At 40.9% G+C, this 23618-nt stretch overlaps 1 protein-coding gene across 5 annotated transcripts in view; it reads right to left on the bottom strand.

Moving 5' to 3' along the window:
* CCSER2 (coiled-coil serine-rich protein 2) overlaps positions 1-23618 on the bottom strand; it is a 232918-nt gene that overhangs the window by 180180 nt on the left and 29120 nt on the right. For 4 of the 5 annotated variants that reach the window (XM_005871120.2, XM_005871119.2, XM_005871121.2 and 1 more), the window contains 2 exons: positions 11058-12507; positions 9233-9429 (listed from right to left, as the gene is read on the bottom strand). In XM_005871120.2, coding sequence (XP_005871182.1) covers positions 9233-9429; positions 11058-12468 — 1608 coding nt within the window. In that variant the 5' untranslated portion in view covers positions 12469-12507. Of the gene's footprint in view, positions 1-9232; positions 9430-11057; positions 12508-22724; positions 22744-23618 lie in introns of those variants that run through there. The other variant, XM_014543626.1, reaches the window with a different exon arrangement.

The following is a 23618-nucleotide window of genomic DNA, read 5'->3' as shown; positions in this document are numbered from 1 at the left end:
TTCCACGCTGCCCCCTGGTGGTCAGCCCATGTCATAGCGAGCAATCGAACTCCCCATCAGTCGAACTCCCAAGGGGACACTTTGCATATTAGACGTTCATGTATATATACTAGAGGCCCAGTGCCCGAAAATTCATGCACTGGGAGGAGGGGGTCCTCAGCCCAGCTACCCCCTTTCACAGTCCAGGAGCCCTCAGGGGATGTCCTACTGATGGCTTAGGCCTGCTCCGGGCCTAAGCTTCAGTCTGGCCTCCCTCTGTGGGAGGCGACCAGGCTGATCAGGGGAAGGCGCCGCCTAAAACACCCCACTGCTGCTGCCAATGCCGGCTGCCGGTCCTCCTTGGCACTCGCAGGCACTGTGGCTTTGGCCAGAAGGACATCCGGTCTAATTAGTATATTACCTTTTTATTAGTATATATATATATATTACTATACACACACACACACACACACACACACACACACTCATATTTATTTTAAAAATTAAATCTGTTATTAAAAACTTCTCACAAAGTAAACTGCAGAACCAAAAGGTTTCGTTGGTGAATTCTTTTAAACATTTAAGGAAAAAGTATTATCAATTGTACATAAAATCATGTAAAGTGCAAAAAATAGGAAAACATTTCTCAACTCATTTATGAAACTAGCATAACTCTGATGCCAATATGTAAAAAGAACACTAAAAAAAGAAAAATTATAGAGCAATCTTGCTTATGAACATAAATGCAAAAAACCCACTCTGGCCAAGTGGCTCAGTTGGTTGGAGCACTGTCCCATACAACAAAAGGTTGCGAGTTCAACTCCTGGTCATGGCACATACCTAGACCAGTGGTCAGCAAACTCATTAGTCAACAGAGCCAAATATCAACAGTACAAAGATTGAAATTTCTTTTGAGAGCCAAATTTTTTAAACTTAAACTATATAGGTAGGTACATTGTTATTAACTTAATTAGGGTACTCCTAAGGCTAAGGAAGAGCCACACTCAAGGGGCCAAAGAGCCGCATGTGGCTCGCGAGCCGCAGTTTGCCGACCACGGCTCTAGACCATAACAATAAAGCAAGTGTCACAATAGGCAAGTGGTAATCCTTTAATTGGTAGAGGGTCTTGCTTTCAATTTGTAAAAAAAAAAACAAAACAAAAAACAGTATCTGTCAAGTACAATAAAGCAAAGCACAATAAAAGGAGGTATGCCTGTCTTTGCCCATGATCATCCCACTCTCACAATTTACCTTACAATATCCATAAAATTAAATCATGACAATGACTGACAAACACTAATGTGAACAATGGCCTTGCATCTTCTTGGAAAGTTTGGGTAAGTCAGGTTTGTATGTTGTTGCCCGCACGTGGTATTTTGTGGAAGAGCCACACTCAAGGGGCATGTGGCTCGCGAGCCGCGGTTTGCCGACCACTGACTTAGACTGTGAGTTTGATCCCCAGTTGAGGCCCACATGGGAGACAACCCATCTGTGTTTCTCTCTCATATCAATGTTTCTTTCTCTCTTTCTCTCTCCCTGTCTTTCTTCCTCTCTCTCTAAAACCAATAGAAACATATCCTTGAGTGAGGACTAAATACATAAAATTTAAAATTCTTTTTGAAAATTATGAATTTCTAAAAAAAAACAAAACACTAAATAAACTAGTGGGAAATCAATTCTAATGACACTTTAAAAGAAAATATAGTAAAACCTTGATATAATGGACTAATTAAGGGGGTGTCCATTAAAACCAAAAGTCCACTATATAATAAAGTAGGTTTTCCAAATGCGTATGTTAAAAAACTGACAAATTAGTTTACATGTTTTTACTTATGTAGACACGTTTGTGTAATTAAAATTATGTATGAAAAGTTTAATTTCACCGAAAAGTTTTCTATATGTATTACTGTAATTTTAAATTCATGCTGAATAGGTCTAGTAAATACATACATTCACCAATCACTGTGAGTAAACAAATGTACAAACTGGGTGTGGCTTAGCAAAAATCAGAACATCTGCACACCTTAAAACTGCTGCATTAAGTCATGCCACATGACAACAGAATCTATTATTCGCACCAGTGTGGTGTGATCATGGGCTAATCATCTGCCGAACACTGCTTATGAACGGTGACTCATGGATTTAAATATGTAGAATATCATTGTAGATATTATATATTTATTTATGTCAGCAAAATTATTTCAGTGTTTTTTCCAACATGACCTATTTGCTACAATTTTTAAAAAATAACAGTGAATTAATAACAAAAAATAACCTAATTTAATTAAAACAAATCTTGGTTAAAATCATTTTTAAATTAACAGGGTGTTAATTTTCACATATGACATAGGGACTAGAAATTTTGTCCATTAAATCTGAAGTCTTTTAAGTCGAGGTCCGCAAAATCAAAGGTTTACTGTACATCAAAACCAAGTGAATTCCTTTTGGGAATGAAAGGTGGTTTAATACTTGAAAATCATAAAATGTAATCTACCACACTAACAGAAAATATGTAACAGGAAAGTAACAATAATCTGATCATTTCAATAGATGTAGAGAAAGCATTTAATAATAATTAACATCAACTCGCAACAAAAATTCAGCAAATGAAATCAAAGGGAACTTCCTTAATCTGATGAAAGATGTATATTAACCCTTACCTCTCCCCCCTCTCTCACACAAAGATAAACTTTAATGGTAACTATTAAAACTTTCCTGAAATTCATCCTCATTTCAATTCAACATTATGTTAGGGGGTCCTAACCAAAGTGGGGAAATGGAGACTTTGCAAATGGTATGATTGTATAGTACATATTCAGCAATTCCAAAAACATTCACAAGCAAATTATTAAACTAATAAGTGAATTTACCAAGGTCACTGGAAAAATGGGTCAAAATACAAAAATCAAATATATTTGCATATACAACAAAAACTTAAAAAACAAAATGTAAAAGTATCATTTATAACAACTCAAATAGCTAAAAATAAATCAGATATGTGTAAAACTGTACAGAAAAGTACAAAACATTAGTTAAAAGTATTTCTAAAATACCAAATAAATAGAACAAGTATTGGCATACACCATGAACTGGAAGACTCGCTATAGCAAGCATGTCAATTTTTCCCAATTTGGTCAATTAATTCAGTGTTATCCCATTCAAAATCCCTGCAGGTTTTTTTGCAGAAATTGACAATTTCATTCTAATATTTAAATAGATTTTAGAAAGGCAAGTTAAGCAAATCTTAGAAAAGAACAAAGATGGAAGACTTACACTACCAGATATCAATACTTATAAAGCTACAGTAATTAAAACAGTGTAGCACTGACATAAGGATAAACAAAGAGACCAAAGAACTAAAAGAAAGTCAAGAAATATATAAACATTTATGACAAAAATAAGAGGGGGGGGAAATATGAGTTTTCAAAAAAGAAAAAAATTAATCTTGACCTCTACCTCGCACCATGCACAGGAATAATTTCCAGATGGCTTTGAGGCTCTAAATATGAAGGTTAAAAAACAAATATTTTAAAAGAAAACACTGGAATATATCTTCATGACTTTAGCAAAAACAAAAATTTCACATAATTCAAAAAAGTGCTAACAATAAAGAAAAAATACTATATTGGACTGTATTAAAATTGTAAACTTCTATAATTTAAAAAGTAACCCTGATATACATACACATATGTGTATGTGTGTGACACCCACACAGGCATATCTCACTTTAGTTTGCTTCACAGATATTGTATTTTTTACAAATTGAAGGCAAGACCCTCTACCAGCCAACAGATTAGAACTCACTTTATTGTGGTGGTCTGGAACCTAACCTGCAATATCTCTGAGGTATGACTGCATATAATGGATTTATATCAAAATATATGAAAGATTTCTACAAAGCAGTAAAAAGAAAAACATACAACCCAACAGAAGGCACTTCACAAAAGAAGATCTCCTAATGGTAAATAAACATAAGTGAAATGTTCTATGAGTAGTTATCACAAAACACTAGACAAAAATCTCAGTGCAATACTACACCATACCCCCACCAGAATAGCAAAAATGCAACAGACAGACAATGCCAGGGACTGACTAGGAAGTGGAGTTTCTGGAATGCTCATTTACTACCAGTGAGTGTAAACTGGTAAAAGCACCATGGAAACCACTTTGGTCTCTCTCTATATATGTATATTTAGATGTCATATATAGTCTATAATCCAGGGTTTCCCCTCCTACATATTTTATCAAGAGAAATGCATAAATGTTCACCAAAAACCATGTAGCAAAATCTTCAAAGCAGTAGTAGCCCAAAACTGGAAACAACCTAAAGGCCCATAACAGCAGGATAAAATACTAAGTTGTAGTACATTCACACAAAGGAATCTATATATATATATATATTAGAGAAATATGCTACTTAACCAGGACGCTGTAATGGGTCGACAGAACAGGAGGAGGCTGCCTGTGGAGCATCGGGGGCGGGACAGCAGGGGCCTCTGCGCGCCTGCGCTGGGGGAGGGCCTGGTCAGCAGCAGCCGGCCATGGCTGCTTCAAGGGCCGGAGAGGGAGTGGGTGGCGCCGCGCAATTTCGAATCGCGCGCTGGGCTCCTAGTGTTACATAACAAAAATTGAACAAACTACAAATAACTATATACATAATATTTATTCAAAAAAGGCAGACGTGAAATAGACATGTTTATAATTGCACTTATATGGAATTCAAGAATAGGCAAATTGCCCTGCCAGTGCGGCTCAGTGGTTGAGCATCCACCCATGAATAAAGAGGTTGCAGTTTCGATTCCCAGTCAGGGTACATGCCCAGGTTGTGAGCTCGATCCCCAGTAGGCAGCATGCAGGAGGCAGCCAATCGATGTTTCTCTCTCATCAATGTTTTTATCTCTCCATTCCACTCCCTTCCTCTCTTTCTAAAAATCAATAAAAACATATTTAAAAAATAAATATATAAATAGTGGTGGTGCCTCTGGGGGGCGGGGGGGGTTTGAGAGAATGACTAAAAAGCACAGGAAACATGTAAATGATTGTTAAATAAGTATAAACAAATTTTCAAAATTCCCTGTGCTGTATGAAAAAGATTTGTGCATTTTACTGTATGTAAATTATATCTCAACAAAACACTGTAATTAAACAAAAAATATCCTAGATTCTAGATAAGTGCTATGCAATTAAGTCATTCTACAAAGGATCCAAGACAAGATAAGGAGTTTGCACCACAATGCATTTCCTTGCTATGAGAACAGTATTAACTGTACTAAATAGTGGGTTGAAATAAACTGTGTTAGTAGTGACACCATTTGACTTACATTCCACTGAAAGCTCCTTACCTCCACCTGGACTGGAAGGGGCATTGTTGTAGAGAACAAGCCAACTGTGGTGGTGGTTGAAGGGGAGGGGGAGTGAATGGAAGGCCACAGAGATGACAGACATAGGGATCAGGAAAGGCGTTTGGTGAGAAGCAATGGAGAGACCAAGAAAAATGAGAACACTTTAAAGTTAATGATATTCATTTAGACTATTTTAGAGAAAAAAAAGGAGAAAGAAAAAAACGGAGAAAGTGAGATGATTTAAATAAAAATAAGATGGTAGAATGAAGTCCTGGTATATCAATAAATGCAAACATAGAAGGACTAAACTCACAGGTTAAAAGAAAAAGACAGCCTGCATTTTTAAAAAAATAACCTATTTGCTATGTGTCAAAAAGTTTGACAATAAAAGGCTAGAAAATATATAAATAAAACTAGTGAAATATACTGTTATCCGGAAAAAAGAGGCCTTAAGACAAAAAGCACAATGAGGAACTAAAGATGGTGAACCTTCTAAGAAATGTCAGGGTCTAAGTGGCTTATTGCTGCCATCTGCTGGACACAATGTTCATTTCTACTTCAATCAGCCACTTTAGAAAGTCCCAGTAATAAGAAAGCACATAAGGCCCTAAATCATACTCTTTTCTTAACTTCCTTTATCTAAAAGGATAGAGACAGACTTTCTGAATTAAATCTGTATCCTCTTTATGTTTGTGAAACTTAAGCCTTTGGTAACGATGCTTATTTTTTTACAAGTTACAGGTTTATCTCTATATATAAAGAGCCAGGGGCCATCACATCCGAAACAACCGAATGGACGACTGAACAGGCTGAGTGGGGCGACAAGGCCGGCAGGGGGGTTAGTGAGGAACAACCAAACAACTGAGCAGTACCCTGCAGTGAGGCGACCAGGCCGGAAGGGGGGTTAGTGAGGGATGACCAGGCCGGCAGGGGGGGCAGTTGGGGGCAACCAGGTTGGCGGGGGGGCAGTTGGGGGCAACCAGGCCAGCATGCAGAGAGGCAGAGGTGGTTAGAAGTGGTCATGGGTGATCAGGCTGGCAGGGAGGCCAGTAGGGGCAATCAGGCAGGCAGGCAGGTGAGCAGTTAGGAGCCAGCGGTCCCGGATTGTGAGAGGGATGTCCAACTGCTGGCAGTCGGACATACCCTGAGGGGTCCCGGATTGGACAGGGTGAAGCCTGGGCTGAGGGGACTCCCCGCAATGCGTGGATTTCGTGAACCGGGCCTCTAGTATATATATCTATATATTTGTCTCTGGTGGTTCTTCTGCGGGAAAGGGTTTGTTGCCCTAGGAATGGGAGATCTCTAATAGTATTAACATAGGATCTTGACCTCAGGAATCCATCTTATAGCTTGCCCAGGGTTTTTCTTCCCATCATTCCTCGCTCATAGTCAGACCTAACATCCTGGCAACAGCAGAGTTTGCGGCTCCCCTCCCTTGCTAGGCCTTTCTCAGTCTGAGAGATGAATCCCAGCCAAGGGTAGAGTTTTGAACCTTTCCAATAGCAGCAGCAAACCCTTCCTACAGGCACTGAGACAGAGGTTCTGTCTGGGTTCATCCACCACCACCAGTCTCTCTTGTGAGCAGCAATCACAGGTCTGTACAAAAGAGCCTGCAGCTTAAACTTAGTGTTAGTGTCTCTTAATTCTGAGGCTCCAAAGGGTCCTCCTACACTGTCACTGTAGGCCACACCCCTCTTTTTCAGAAATTCTTTAAACCTTTAGCACAATTTATCATCATTCACGTAGTGTCGACCGTACCTTTCCCTCATGGTCCACCACACATGAGCCAGTTCCTGGTTCCCCTTTCCTTCTTGGCTATTCAGTTTCTCTACGGCAGGCAGAGGCAGTTAGGGGTGATCAGGCTGGCAGGGGGGCCAGTTAGGGGCAATCAGCCAGGCAGGCAGGTGAGCAGTTAGGAGCCAGAGGTCCTGGATTGTGAGAGAGATGTCCGACTGCCGGTTTAGGCCCGGCAGTCGGATATCCCCCAAGGGGTCCCAGATTGGAGAGGGTGCAGGCTGGGCTGAGGGGACCCCCTGCCCGTGCACGAATTTCATGCACCGGGTCTCTAGTCTATATAATAAAAACCCAGTGGTCGTAATGCTGTAACAACCAAAGACCGGTCACCAGGAGGCTGCGTGTGCAGCAAAGCATGCACAGGTGGGCGAGGCATGCGCGGGTGGGCAGGGACTTGACTCTGGGTCCCGTGGCGCGCTGGGACTCGGGGGAGTCCTGTGATGCCAGCGGGACTCGGGGGTCCTGGGTCTCACGCAATTTCCCATGGGTCTGGGTCTCGCGCAATTTTGCGTGCTGGGTCACTAGTATGAGTATAAAGAATTACATTGCCTGGCCCTGGACGACATGGTACAGTAGTTAGAGTATCGGCCTGCACATCACACATACCTGGATTGCAGGTTCGAACCCCAGGCCCAGCTGGGGTGTGTGCAGGAGACAACCAATCAATGTCTGTCTGTCTCTCTCTCTCTTTTTGACCCCCCCTCTCTCTTACCACCCCCCTCCTTCCACTCTCTCTGAAAATCAATGGAAAAAAATATATACCCTCTAGTGAGGATTAACAACAAAATTACATTGCCTGAAATCTATTTGGAATTTAATATATGCACAAAGCCTACCAATTTCCTATACACCTACTGGAAAACCATATATTTACTAGTATATACTGAGTAAGTACAATGAGTCACTTTAAATATACCAACTACACTTTACTCATAGAGCATATCGTACACATTACGATATGCATATCGTACACATAAATTTGCATGTATGGATGCATAGCAGGTCTTCTAGTACTCATCCATATCTGCTTCATGCCTCTCAGACAACTGGAAATTTTCTTAGTACATACATAACATTAGTTTGGATCAATAGTTTTACGTGAAAGTTCTATGTGCCATCTGCAGGCCAAAGCAAGTAACTGCACATTTTAGACTCAGGCACTCCTTCCTCTACCACAATGACAAGACAGAACCTCAAAAGGAGATGGTAAAGCCCCAAGGTTAAGACAGCTTACAACACTTAAGACAGCTACTCGAGAGTTGTTCATACCTACAACTGACTTTGTAAAAGTAAAAAATAATTTTTTATTGCATTAAGCCCTGACAGTTGGCTCATAATGTTACCTGAGCCTAGGGCAGTGGTCGGCAAACTCATTGGTCAACAGAGCCAAATATCAACAGTACAACGATTGAAATTTCTTTTGAGAGCCAAATTTTTTAAACTTAAACTATATAGGTAGGTACATTGTTATTAACTTAATTAGGGTACTCCTAAGGCTTAGGAAGAGCCACACTCAAGGGGCCAAAGAGCCGCATGTGGCTCGCGAGCCGCAGTTTGCCGACCACGGGCTAGGGTTTCTCAAAAGAAGCACTACTGACATCTTGGATAGGATACGACTTTGCTGTGGGTGCTATTCTGTGCATTAGCAGTGGTCGCCAACTGGTGGTCTGCGGACCACTGATGGTCCATGAGGTCCGAAAGAATGGTGACCGCTGCATTACAGAACATTAAGCAGCATGATCAGCTGCCTCCTGCACGACCCCCACTTTGTGAGAACCAAAAATGTCTCTTGACAATGCCCCCCCCAACTCTGAGAAGCATTAGCCTAGCTCGAACCCCAGGCCCAGCTGGGGTGTGTGCAGGAGACACATATATACACATATACGTATATATGTATTACAAAGGTGTGAAAGTATATTTAATTCACATGTCACGTGACACAAATATATGCTTTACTGTGTATAAAGATTAGATGTTTTATAGGCCCTTAACATATATAAATTTCCATTCTCAAACTTGGAGAGTTAATTCAGTACCTTAAAAATAACCCAGTCAGTATCACAAGTCTCTCTACAGTAAGATAAACCGTTCCAAAAGTGTATAGAAACCATACGTACTATGCTGTTCATTTCAGAGGACTCATAGCTCCCAACTGGGTGGACATTTCCAATGGGCTCCAAGCCCTCTTCATCCCACATGTATGTTCCATCAGAGCTATCAGATGGAGAGAGTTCAAATGAAGAACCAGCTCTGTAATCTGTATCTGGTGAAATCAAGTTACTCCCAGAAGTATGTTTTGTACATTCACTCCTGTCTTCAATTGATTTTTTTTAAAAGAGAGAGAAAACAGTTATTAATTCACAAAAATATAATTATTTCTCAGGTTCCAATAATATCACTTATTTTTATCAATATTATAAAATAAAAATGTGATATATTATCGCAAAAAGCATGAATAAATGTAGCATTTTCTAACTTCTAAACAATAAATAAATCCAGAGGTAAAATTTCAAAAATAACCTACTGAAATGTTTCCCAATATAAAGAAAATTCACTGAGCCATCTTTCACTTCTGCAACATTTCTAAAAATGTAAGTAAAGCCGAATATTCCTTTAATAGTTCCTCATATATTTACATTTAAGCACTGGCTAGGAAACTCCTTCCTCCATGTATATCATTTAAGTTTGCAGTTGCCTCCTTATAAGGAAAAAAGTTGTTCAGGCAGTCACTCCTAACTAGAAGATTCTCAGGCAGTCAAGGGTTATGTACATCTCTAAGTATGGCCTAGTGCAATGATGACGAACCTATGACACGCGTGTCAGAGGTGACACGCGAACTCATTTTTTGGTTGATTTTTCTTTGTTAAATGGCATTTAAATATATAAAATAAATATCAAAAATATAAATCTTTGTTTTACTATGGTTGCAAATATCAAAAAATTTCTATATGTGACACGGCACCAGAGTTAGGTTAGGGTTTTTCAAAATGCTGACACGCCGAGTTCAAAAGGTTCGCCATCACTGGCCTAGTGCCTTGACCAGGCCACATGCCTTACCCCATCCCTTCAGTTTGTTTTATTTTCAGGCTATTTGAGCACAGGGATAAATTTTCTGTGGCATTTAGTGCTAAGATAACCAAAAATAAGGAAATGTTTAACATGTGCCATCTCACTTTCCTCAATTAAAAAAATAAAAGTCCTCTGAAAGTATTAACTATAGCCCTGGCTGGTTTGGCTCAGTAGACAGAGCATCAGCCTGTGGACTGAAGGGTCCCGGGTTTGATTACGGTCAAGGGCACATGCCCGGGTTGTGGGCTCAATCCCCAGTGGGGGTCGTGCAGGACGCAGCCAATCAATGATTCCTTCTCATCATTGATGTTTCTATCTCTCTCTCCCTCTCCCTTCCTCTCTGAAATCAATAAATATATATTTTTAAAAAATATTAACTATAAAAAGTTTGCTATAACAAGAAATCTAAGTCTTCCATTAAAAAAATTAAAATTTCCTAGGATAAGAGAATTCTTTAGATTAGACATAATTGCTCATTTACCTTTGGTATAACTTCACTCTTAACAAATAGCAATGATCTACTACCCCTAAGAAAAGATATGGTTTAAAATGGCATGCCACCTGTTGGGAGAAGTGGGGGGAGGGGGGCCTTTTGAAGTAGGTAGGAATAAGCCTGTGTAGGATAGCCAAGAAAGAAAAAGGTAAGAAACCTTAGGAGAAGAATGTTTTCATTGATGTTCCACATAAAGTGAAAAATAGGATGAGGAACAAAAGTCACAAGAAAGGAAAATGTTGCCCCATTTCTACTTTATCTAGATCCATCCCTCCATGAAATTGATAGTTTCATGGAATTAATCAGAAGATAACCCTAAATATAACTTCAGTTATATAATCTAGGAGAAAGCAAATAAACTTAAGGATATTAATATTTACCAGAGACACTTATATCTATCCACTCATCAGTTTTACTGAAGCATTTTTCATTTTCCTTGGGGGAATCAAATATATCCTTTGTTGGTATATTCTCATGCTTTTCTTCTTTGAGAGAAATTTCCTCTGGAGTTACTCTAGTTCTGTTGGAGTCTTCTATGTCTATAAAATCATCACTAAAGTCTTCACTTAAATCATTCTTATCAGAAGATGACAAAGAAGATAAGGAAATGTCATCCACATCATCACTCAGGTATCTAATTTTAGCATCATGCTTCATGGTCTGGCCATTTTCTGTTCTATCACTATTATTTTCAATTAGTCCTTGGTCCTTGTTGGTAGCTCTGTCCTTAGCCAAAAGTCCAGTATCTTCCCCTACACATGTGCCAGCAGGTGAATTTTTATTACCATCAACTGTGATAGTCCCAGAAAATGGAGATCGGCTAGATTTCAGTAGAGAGGGATGAACCATCCTATAACCCAAAGTGGAAGTTACACCTGGGCCATTTGATAAAGCCAACTTCTTTCCACCAGCAGCATAAGGCCTATTAAATCCATACCCTAAATGTTCATGCCCATTGAGTACGTCAGACTGCTGGGAATTTCTTGTTAGCATACTTGCCCTCAGAGGCATTCTAATGGGTAGATGTTGGTTCTGATAAGGCTTAAGATCTGCAGCTCTACTGAAGGAATGCGATCTGGTTATAGATGAAGGTGGAAAGAATGAATTCTGAATGGAATGTGAAAAACTCTGTGACCTTACCATTTTTTCACAAGTAAGAGATTTCATATTATCTAGGGAGTGTGCTAAGCTTTCTCCAGAACTGCTTCGGGTAGCACAGGAGTTTGCTCTAGGCCTCTGTATGCTACCAGCTGATCGATTCACATAGAACCCACTCAACTGCGATGTTGGAGCACTGACTAGAGAATATGAAGTCCTTCCTAATATCGTGCCTTTGGTGAATTTACCCAAACCGGATGGTCCAGACAAAGACTTTTGTTTTAATTCCTCTGTAGATGACACAAACATAGTGGATGGCTTCGCTAAGTTTGATGTAAAAGAAACACTCTTCAAATCTCCCTTTATCCCATTTTTAGCAAACATTCCTTGAGCAGGTGCATGTTTTTCAGGATCAATTACTTTATCATGTGAACTTTGAGTATCATTAGGTTCCTCAGCACTTGGTGCACCAAGTTGGTACTTAGCTGTTGTTCTCCAATTAAATGAATGGGATGATGGACAATCAGAGCCATTATTTTTGATGTAACTTTTGATGCTGCTAGTTTTGGAAGTTCCCAATAAATTAACAGGTGTCCCACTTGGCATTGGCTGCAGTGTACTTCTTACAGATTTTGTTCCATACTTTGGCAACTTGGAACCCAAATATGTCTTGATTTGTGTTTTTTCTTCCATGAGCTATAAGGTACATTTGTTCTTAAAATTTGACAGAATCTGAGGAGAGAATAAAAATAGATTAAACATTCCTAAATAAGGATAATTACATTGATTGTTACATAATGTGAATGCATATTCTTATATAGTTAAATGCAGCAAAGCCCAAAGGCTACTCATGATTCTTACAAGACTCTTAATAAATACTGAATGCAATAATTAAATTAATAACTTTATGATAGGAGAAAATGAACACTTTTATAAACCAAGGCTATGGATGATAGCAAAATCAATAATAAAATTAGACTACCAAAGACTATTAAAAAGAGCAACAAAAAAACATACTTCTATAGCATATATTTTAATTTTTACCCAAATTACTTTTTTCACTTTGGGTAATATTTCCTTTAAAAATACTAACGTGATTTTTTTTATAAGCATACATGATACATTATAGAAACTATAATACATTTTTTAAACTTTTATTATTCAAGTCATTGGAAGAATGTAGGAAAAGAATACAACAGCACCAAAAGTCTGATAGCATTAAAGGCTGAGATATCAGCTGTCATTTTTTAAAATATATTTTATTGATTTTTTACAGAGAGGAAGAGAGAGGGATAGAGAGTTAGAAACATCGATGAGAGAGAAACATCAATCAGCTGCCTCCTGCACACCCCCTACTGGGGATGTGCCCACAACCAAGGTACATGTCCTTGACCAGAATCGAACCTGGGACCCTTCAGTCCGCAGGCCAATGCTCTACCCACTGAGTGAAAACCGGTTAGGGCTCAGCTGTCATTTTAAGCAACAATCTCAAAATAATTTTTATCCAGTAATATAAATAGACACTCTGTTTAGTGCCAGTGTAAGAAGTATAATGATTTAATAGAGTTGATTAGTCCATTAATCTGAACCTTTCCAAATTATTTTAAAGGTAATACAAAACAATAAACACAAAAAAGGTTAAATGCACACACAAAAACATAAAACTAGAAACAACAGTTTCTTCTATTTGAGTAACTGCTTAATAAATTATGATGTGCCATATAATGAGGTTATAAAGATGAGATAGAAATATTAAAATTTTTACCCTAACATTAACAGAAATATAATATGGTCATTATATTTTCATTGCAGTTATATGCAAATTTTATAAAAGCACACACAAGAGAAAATGCAAATGAAAGAAATATGCATGCTTTAAGGTCACTGATATTTTAAGCTTAGTATCTTATATTGTCTGTAATTTGTTAATTTTATTTAATTAAAAATTTGGTTCCAAGTCATCCCTGACCTTTAGAATTATCAAATTTCTAAAGTGCATATGTGTTATTAATTATGTCAAAAATAATACTGAGGAAATCACACAGACTTTCAAGTAAAGATGGTAGGCTGAAGCAGAATTATCAAATTTCCTGTCCCCAATAACTAATAAAATGGAAAAATATACATACATATGTGAATGTGTGTGCATTATTTTTTTAGCCAAAATCCAGCTGCCCTGGCCAGTGTGGCTCAGTTGTTTGGAGCATCATTGTGTGCACTGAAGGGTCATGGTTCAATTCCTGGTCAGGGCACATACTCCAGGTTGCGGGTTAAATCCCCAACCAATCGATGTTTCTCTATCACATCAATGTTTTTCTCTCTTCCTTCCTCTCTCTCTAAAATCAATGGAAACATGTCCTCTGGTGAGGATTTAAAAACAAACAAACAAAAAACCACCAGCTGCCAACAAGAAACTTTAAACTAAGAACCTCCACAGCTGTGGGGGGAAGGGAGGGTTGCTGGGAGGTAGAGGGATTGAGCAAAAAAAAAGGAAAAAAAGAAAAAGAATTCATGGATAGGGACAACAGTATAGTGATTGCAGGGGGAGAGGAATGGGTGGAGGAGGGTACAGAGGAGATCAACGGTGATGGAGAAAATTAATCAAAAAAAAAAAAAAGAAAGTAGTGGCCAGAAAGATTCTGTACAGTATGCAGTATGGTCTGGCTCCTATCCTTGCCTGATTACACTGCCTGGAAGCAGTAATGAGAAAAATGGGTGAGGGAGTAAAACTTGAAAGTTTTAATGACTGTCTTCCAGTTTGGATAGAAATATCCAATTTTGCATGCCCCAGAAAAGTCCAGGAAAAAAGCCTCAGCTGAGGCCTAGTGGGCACCAGAACCTGTTTAATTCTAAGTTGAGGGAAGGGTCTGAAGCCCCTGAAAATATACTACATCTCAGCAGGATGGAGAAAGGCCAGTACAAGACACAACAAGTTCTAAAGACACAGGAAGGAGAGCCTGAGGCACCAGCAGAGCTATTCCCCCAATACCACCTTATACTAAACAGAAAACAGAGAACCACACAATGCTTCAAAGTATATTCAGGGGGTACAGTGAAAGGAGGAAACAAAGTCACAGCTAAGGTGGGAAAGGCATGGAGGAATGAACCCATAGCATATCAGGGCAAATACACAATCTTGTCCTCCTTATCTAAGCCTTTACCAGCAAGAGAAGAAGGAATGGCCATTCAACTGTACAAACAAGGGGTGAAAGGAAGGGGAGAAACAAATGACAATAGCAAGAGAAACAAAGAAAGAGCCCAATCTGAAAGAAAACATAAAAAGGAAAGTAAGGAAATCCCCAGTGTGTTCTGTGGATGAAAGGGGCCACATGCTAACCTGACAAGCTCAGGGGAGGCCTGCATGGCGGGCTTGCAAACTCAGAGACCTAAAGTAACCACAAAGGATGGTCTGAAATTAAACTTTACCTAAAAGTTATGGTGGTGGGTAGTCACTCCTAGGCCGATATCTTCCCTGACAAGATCAACCTTTACCTTAACTGAGCCTATGTGTCTTTTTGCATCTAAGATAACATATCCTTGAAATGTCTGGGTAACTTGTAACTCCCCTTTTTCCAGACCCCTTGAGGCACAAATGTGTCTGGGCACCAGGACAGATATCACTAATTCCTTCATTGTTATTGCTATCATGTTAATTGTTGACTGTTAACTATCCTGTGCTCACCTAAGTAATGTGTCTGTCATTTTACTTTCTATCCAATCCTAGAGGCACCCCCCACCCCCACTGCCGCTTCGCTTTCTCCCACCTCCCTAATCTATTGCCAATGGACTTCAAGTAACCCACTCCTCCTTTGACGTAAGGTATAAAACAAGGTGAAAAAAACCACCATTCTCTGAAGCAGTGGTCGCCAACCTTTCAGACCTCACGGACCACCAGTGGTTCCTGGACCACCCGTTGGCAACCACTGCTCTGGAGCATTATCCCCAATCCATTGAATTTCTGCTTCCCGGAAATTGTCGACAGTGTAGCTCAAATAAACTCACAAAAATTCTTTACAGGTTTGAATGTTTTTACATTAACAGTTCTTTGTAACAGAGAACAACCTACTAAGAATATACATTTAATAAAACAAAACCTCAATGACTGAAGATGGCTGCAGAGAAACTGGAGGCTGCATGCGCTTGCTCCCAGCCAGGGACTGGATTTACAGCTAAAATATTGCACAATCAACTTGAAAAACCAAGAGAAGTGTAGCTGACTGGACATATATCTAAGGAGCACTGAAGAAACAGTGTATAGAGTAGCAAGAGGAGGGGAGTCGTGGAAAGGGGGAGCCCCCTGGAGCAAGTGCTCCAGCTGAGAGGCCCAGTGATGTTGCCTGCAAAGCTCCCCCGCCTTGGGAGTGTGGGGTCTCAACCCCATGCAGGGATCCCAAACCCAGAGCAGCAGAGACTGGAATAAGAGCCCACGTAACATGTTACATGGGCAGAGGGAACCAGGGAAACTCTGTCTGCCTGGGAGACTGGGACCCACCCTCCCAGTGAAGGAACAGCCCAGCCGAGAAGTTCACTCTGGGGTCTGACTACTGGAAAGGCTGCACTGCAATGTTTGGGTCCATTGAGGGGCCTGTGGGCTGCACCCAGCAATGATCTTGAAGGACCCTCTACTTTCTTGAAAGGCATGTGCAGAGCCCCAGATAGTGACTAAACTGTTTGGCTTGGGGAAACAGGAAAGAATTCTCCCACCTCAGGTGCGGGGTTGGAACCTCTTCCCCTACTTGTGGAACCTCCCAGACTGCTCAGTCCTGTGGGGTTTTAGCAGCACAGAGGAGCAGGCCAGGTTGGGGATGTGGGAGCTGCACTGAGGAGAGTTGAGAGGACTAGTGGAGCTGGGAATGTCAGCCCCCGTTTTGCTGAGATCAGCAGCTTGGAGAGATCTGAGTCCTGCACGGGGCTGTTTTCTAACCCCTCCTGCTTGGACCTGTGGCATGCGGGCACTGGTTCCACGCAGAGCTGGGATTTTTGAACTGTATCCCCTGAGAAGACTTCTATCAGGGAGATGGATAAGCAAGTGTTGGTTGGGTTTTGTAACTGCACTGTGGGGAGGCTGATCCGAATTCCCTGTGAGTTCAGCCAGGCAGCCTTGGGAAGGCGAGATAGAACCCGTCTTCCTGTCCTGCAGGATGCAAACACCACTCCCAAAAGAAGACTGGTTTGCTTTGTGAAGTCCCAGATACCCTCACTGGGTACCCTCACCGGTCGCAGTTCTGTGGGGGAAAGGGAGCAGCTCAGAACAGGCCATTCCAAGTATGAGACCTCAGAGGCTACTGTCTGGGACCAGGAGGAAGTGCTTATTCCTCCTTCAGGCTGGGCTGGCAACATCCTCACCCAGAGACTCTTTTCCTCAATCCCCCTGAGCCCAGGGCAGCTGGAACTGCTCCTGCAGAGAAGAGTGCAGGCTGGACTCAGCCTGAGCCTGCAGCAGGACACCTTAGGGGGAACTCAAGTTGGAGTCTCTGGTAGAGACTGAGGAGTTTGGCTTTGAAGCAGAGAATAATTTCCCCTCATGGAGTGCCTGACTGTAATCTCTAAGCAGGGGGGCAGGGCACTAGCCAGAGCTAGGCTAGCCTGGGTCCACCCTAAAGACTTTGTTCTAAAGGCACTGGAGGAAGACCAGGCAACTTCAGGGGGAAGAAGTAGCTGACAGGTGGAGGCAGAGCTCAAGGAGCCTCAGAACCACCACAGACCTGCCCCCAGATCTAAGCTAAAAGAAACCAATCCATTTACACAGACTGATCCCTCCCATGAACACACAGGTCTAGCAGAGGCAGACACAAACAGTGAACAGAGTGGTGACTACAAACAGGCAGCCCAAGACCAGTTACATACAACATCTGACAGCAACCTGCATCTGAAACCCACCCAAAAGAACCTAAAGGACTCATAACCATCACAACGAATGTTGGGCCTCAGACCACACCAGAAATCGAACCAACTAAACAAACAAATGACACGCCCAACGGTGGCCCAGTAGGCCCCTGACCTGCTGGGAACAAGCCTGCCTTGGGGGGAAGCCCCAGGATACCATCACATACATAGTAATAAAGGTTTACCTCTAAAGACACCCAGCCTGAAGGGTTAATGATTGTGCCTCAGCCCATCAAGACACCTCAAGATGGCACCTGCACAGCAGTTTACACACCATGGTCTGGGTTGAGCCTCATAGTAACCCAGCCTGAGGGTCAATCTCAACCAGGAAAGGGCCATCAGCAATCAAGACCCAATTACAACAGGAAGGTCCAAACAAACCACACAAGAATCACTCCTAGAGCACCCAGGTGAGGAGATCAAGGAGGCTGCACTTCTGGAACACCTACAAGTCACCCCACCAAGACTGGGAGCAGAGAGTTACTATCTGAAACACAGACATAAACACAGAGACAGTAAAATGGGGAGACAAAAAAATAAGCCCCTAATGAAAGAACAGGAGGAAAATCCAGAAAAAGAGCTAAATGAAATGGAGGCATGCAATTTATCAGACAGAGAATTCAGAATAATGTGAGAACAACAGCATGAAGGATATAGAAACCATGAAAAAATAATCAGTCAAAAATTAAGAATGCCATATCGAAATACAGAATACACTGGAAGGAATTCCCAGTCAATGGGACAAAACAGAGGGTAGGATCAGTGAACTACAAGACAAAATAGAAAAAATAAATCACTCAAACAGAACAGAAAAAAAGACAAAATAATTAAAAAGCAGGAGGATAGTTTAAGGGAACGTTAGGACAATATGAAACTTAACATCCGCATCATAGGAGAAGAAAATGAACAAGGGATAGAGAACCTGTTTGAAGAAATAATGACAGAAATAATGACCTAGCCTGGTTAAGGAAAATGTGACAAAAGTTCAGAAAGCACAAAGTCCCAAACAAAATAAACACAAAGAGACCCACACCAATACACATCATAATTAAAATGGCCAAGGTTAAACACACAGAGAAAATCTTAAAGGCAACAAGACAGAAACAGTCAGTCACCTACAAAGGAGTGCCCATAAGGCTATCAGCAGATCTCTCAACAGAAGCAAGTCAGAAATTGGCACGAATATTCAAAGTAATGGAAAGCAAGAACCTGCAATCAAGAATGCTCTATCAAGCAAAGCTATCATTTAAAATCTAAGGCAAAAGAAAAGAGCTTACTAGATAAAAGAAGACTAAAGGCATTCATTACCACCAAAATAGCATTACAAGAAATGCTAAAGGGAAGAAGAAAGAGAGAGAGAGAGCATAAAAAATGGCATTAAATAGCTTCCTATCAATAATAACCTTAACTGTAAATAGATTAAATGACCCAATCAAAAGACATCAAGTAGCTGAAGAATACAAAAACATGACCCAACTATTTATGTCTACAAGAGATCCACTCAGAACAAAAGACTCACACAGGATGAAAGTGAAGGGATGAGAAAAAATAATTTCCATGCAAATGGAAACAAAAAGAAAAGCTGGGTAGCAATACTCATATCTGAAAAAATAGACTTCAAAATGAAGGCCATCACAAGAGACAATAAAGTTCACTACATAACACCAAAGGGATTGATCCAACAAGATGCTATATCCCTGAAAACATATATGCACCCAATATAAGCGCACCTAAATATCCTATATAATAAAAGGGTAATATGCAAATTGACCCTAACAGCGGAACTACAGGGAACGACTAGTTGCTATAACACGCACTGACCATCATGGGGCAGACGCTCAACGCAGGAGCTGTCCCCTGGTAGTCAGTGCACTCCCACAGGGGGAGCTCCACTCAGCCACAAGTCGGGCTGACAGCTGCAAGCACAGCAGCTGTGGCGGGAACCTCTCCCGCCTCCTCAGCAGTGCTAAGAATGTCCAACTGTGGCTTAAGCTGTTAGTCGGACATCCCCCTAGGGCTCCCGGGCTGCCAGAGGGATGTCAGACTGCCAGCTTAGGCCCACTCCCCCAGGGGGACATCCCCCGAGGGGTCCTGGACTGCAAGAGGACGCAGGCCTTAAAAGTACATATGTCATCATTCCATTTATAGGAAGATAAAACTTCCACTTCTGCTTTGGATGTAGACAGCTGCAATGAAATATTCAAAGTGATGAATAGCAAGGACCTACAACCAAGATTACTCTACCCAGCAAAGCTATCATTTAGAATTGAAGGTCAGATAAAGAGCTTCCCAGACAAGAAAAAACTAAAGAAGTTCATCACCACCAAACCTGTATTACAAGAAATGTTAAAGGGTAGTCTTTAATAATAGTGATAATAATAATAATGTGGCAGTAAATACATATCTATCAACAATTACTTCAAATGCAAATGGATTAAATAATTAAAGGATTAAATAATTAAATCAAAAGACATAAAAAAAAAAGCAATTGAATCTAAAAATCAAAATAAATGAACAGAATGATGAATCTCAGAAGGAAGGGTGGGTGGGGAGAAGAGATTAACCAAAGAACTTATATTCATATATGCATAACCCATGGACACAGACAATAGGTTAGTGAAGGCCTGGGGTGGGGTGGGAACTGGGTGGAAGGGAGTATTTGAGGGGGGAGGGCAACATCTGTAATACTCTCAATAATAAATATTTTTTAAAAAATCTTCACACTAGTTAACAGTATTTAATCAATATCCAGAGTACTAATACTGTTTCTAAGATGCAGGGGAAAAGCTAAAAAGAAGGTTAAAAATAAAGAAAATGGTGGGGCCCTGGCCGGTTTGGCTCAGTGGATAGAGCATCGGCCTGCAGACTGAAGGGTCCCTGGTTCGATTCCAGTCAGGGGCACATGCCTAGGTTGTGGGCTTGATCCCCGATGTGGGATATGCAGGAGGCAGCCAGATCAGTGATCCTCTCTCATCACTGATGTTTCTCTCTCTCTCTCTCTCTCTCTCTCTCTCCCACTTCCTCTCTGAAATTAAAAAAAAAAATGGTAGGAACAATAGTTGGAGCAAGATCCAACAGGATATAAGAAAAAGGTAAGCTTACAGTCCTGTTTTGAGAACTGGAATGCTAAACAGGAAAACAATGCAGAGGTTCTGATTTACAGCTGAGTCAAGAAAAAGGTTACAGACTTACAAGCACATTGCTCAGGGCTTGAGCCCTGGAACACTGAACTGTGCAGCTACACTAGCCACACTGACTGCAGGCCCCACTCCCCACCTCATTCAGGACTGGCTGAGACTGCAGGGTGTGGGAACTGTGCTTGCAGCTAAATGAGACTGGAGAAAGCAGGGACTAGGTCTTACTAAATATTATGAGCAAACTCAACCAGCAAGAGCATGGGGAACTTGGGCAATACAAATAATCTCAAAAATATAGTATATGAAAATTATATACTCAATATCTTAATTAAAAACTGTTTTTAAAATTCTCAGCATCTAGCACAGAGTGTGACACATAACAGACATCAGTGTATACAAATGAATGATCTTTTGGGGTTGGCTCAGGCCGACAGCCCAAGAGACAGGAACCCCTGTGGAAAGTAGGCTATGCAGTGTCTCCCTGACCTAGGCCAGAAACTCTCCTTCCTCTGGGACCAGGAAGATGGAAGGACTTAATTGTCCCTGCTGAAGACAAAAGAGAAAACATGACTGTGAGGGACCTAAATGATAATAGCTAGCTTTATTAAGAACAGTATGTACATAGCATTATGCTAAGCAGTTTATAAGAATTATCATATCTTAACTTCATTATAACACAGGATGGGTACATTTACTTCCATTTCAGAGATGAAGAAACTGAGGTTTGCAAAGTAAGTACCTTGTCCAAGTTCATACAGATAATAAAGAACCAAGACTACTGAAGCCAACTCAGTGGCACTCAATATGGTGAGGAGGGTAGTAGAAGCAGCAACAGAAATAGCAACAGCAACAGCAGCTAACTGTTTTGTAGCTCTTACCATACCTTAGGCCAGCGGTCACCAACCGGTAGTCCGTGGACCACTGGTGATCCATGAGGTCTGAAAGATTGGCGACCGCTGCCTTAGGCAGTATTCTAAGGGTGTGATATATATTAACCTATGTAGCAACTACTTTATGATGTAAATATAATCTGTACTTTACAAACAAAAAAACTAAATATAGAGGAGTTAAGTACTTTTCCCAAGGTTACACAACTAATAAGTAGTGGGACCAGGACTGAAATTTAACTATTGCCCTAAAGGCCTCTCTCCAATTCATTTTCTTAAGCTGCACCCAATAAACCTATGTTTTCAAACTGCTCATTGAAAGATTCAAGTTAGTGATAAGCAGGCAGGCTAAACAGCCATCTCAGATGGTGAATAAAGAAAAACTGAATTTCTTTAAGGAAAGGGGGATGGGGGATGAGGATATCCCAAGGGAAGGGCGACACAGCACTGAGCCAAAGGGTACTGGGTCCATGCTGGCAGCAAAAATAGACTTAGGACAGCGAAGCAAGGAAGACATAGAAGAATCAACAGGCAAGCCTAGGCTGCTTTGGCTCACTGAGAATTCAGAGAAAAGGGGGTATTACGGGAGACAGGGGGTGAGCCTGGGACGAGCTGCTGGTGCTGCCCATTACTCCCCTGGTTGCACATCTCCTGGGTCCCTTAGAGATGAGGGAATACATGCCTGTGGGGGAAGGAGAGGAGGCTCCTTGGAGGGAGAATGCACACTAGGTTCTTTGCCCTGAGCATATTTATCTCTTCCTTGCAGGTGGGAATCTTAGGGGAGCTCTCAGGGGAAGGTCTCAATAGAACAGTCATCAGCTTTCTAGGGGTGCTCTTTCAGGGTCATGGTCTCCACTGTCTTGGTCGGTGCCAGGGCAGGAGGTCATTAGTCAATGAGGCTGGTCCTGAAGCAGCCAAGGCCCTCACTTGTCTGGTTGTGCTGCTTTTCTGACATCAACTTATTGTTTTATAACAAGCAAGTTTTGTTGTAAATGAAAATACTAGAATAGAACTGACTACCCCATTCTTTTCCCAGTACCTTCTCCAGTGCAGGAAGAGACAGCCGAGATCCTGGAGGTGAAAAAATGCAGGAAAAAATATGTAACTGAAGTGTTTAGTTTTGTAATGAGTAGGGAAGGAAACAATCAAATTTAACAATAAAAAATATTCAAGAACTATTCATGGAGCACAAATCAGAAAATTTGTTTCTATAAGTATAAACTTGTATAGAATAGAAAGAGAAAAAAAATATTTAAGAATTACTCAAAGTAACTATAAAGTCTATTTCAATGAAAAAAAACAAAGAATAATCTATTTTTTAAGAAATCAACACTTCAGTTAACTTTTAGAAGAATATGAGGAAAAGGGTGGGGGTTGACAAAAGACAGCTGAAGAAGATGCTCAATTTAACTCTAATGAGAGAAAAAAAATGTAGCCACCAAACACAAGTATGAAAAATTAGAAGAAAAAAGTTACCAGAGCCTCCTGAAAAACAGTAACAATATAAAAATTACACATTTCAAAATAGAAACAGACTCATAGATACAGAGAGCAAACTGATGATGACCAGAGATGGCTGGGGTGGGGGGATGGGTGAAAAAGGTGAAGGGGAATAATAGGTACAAACTTTGATTATAAAATAAATGAGTCATGCGGATCTAATGTACACATCACAGGGTTTAATAGCCTATATAATAAAGAGGCAATATGCAAATTAACCCTCACACCCTCACAAGATGGCTGCCTACTACCAGGCTGGCAGGGGGGTTAGTAAGGGACAACCAAACGACTGAACAAGCAGGCTGCATGGGGCGACCTGGCAGGCAGGGGGGTTAGTGAGGGATGACCAAATGACTGAACAGCAGGCTGCGTGGGGCAACCAGGCCAGCAGGGGGGGCAGTTGGGGGCAACCAGGGTGGCAGGGGGGTGTAGT

Source organism: Myotis brandtii, unplaced genomic scaffold, assembly GCF_000412655.1.
Source record: "Myotis brandtii unplaced genomic scaffold, ASM41265v1 scaffold33, whole genome shotgun sequence".
Classification (NCBI taxonomy): domain Eukaryota; kingdom Metazoa; phylum Chordata; class Mammalia; order Chiroptera; family Vespertilionidae; genus Myotis; species Myotis brandtii.
This window is presented reverse-complemented; position numbering and strand designations above follow the sequence as displayed.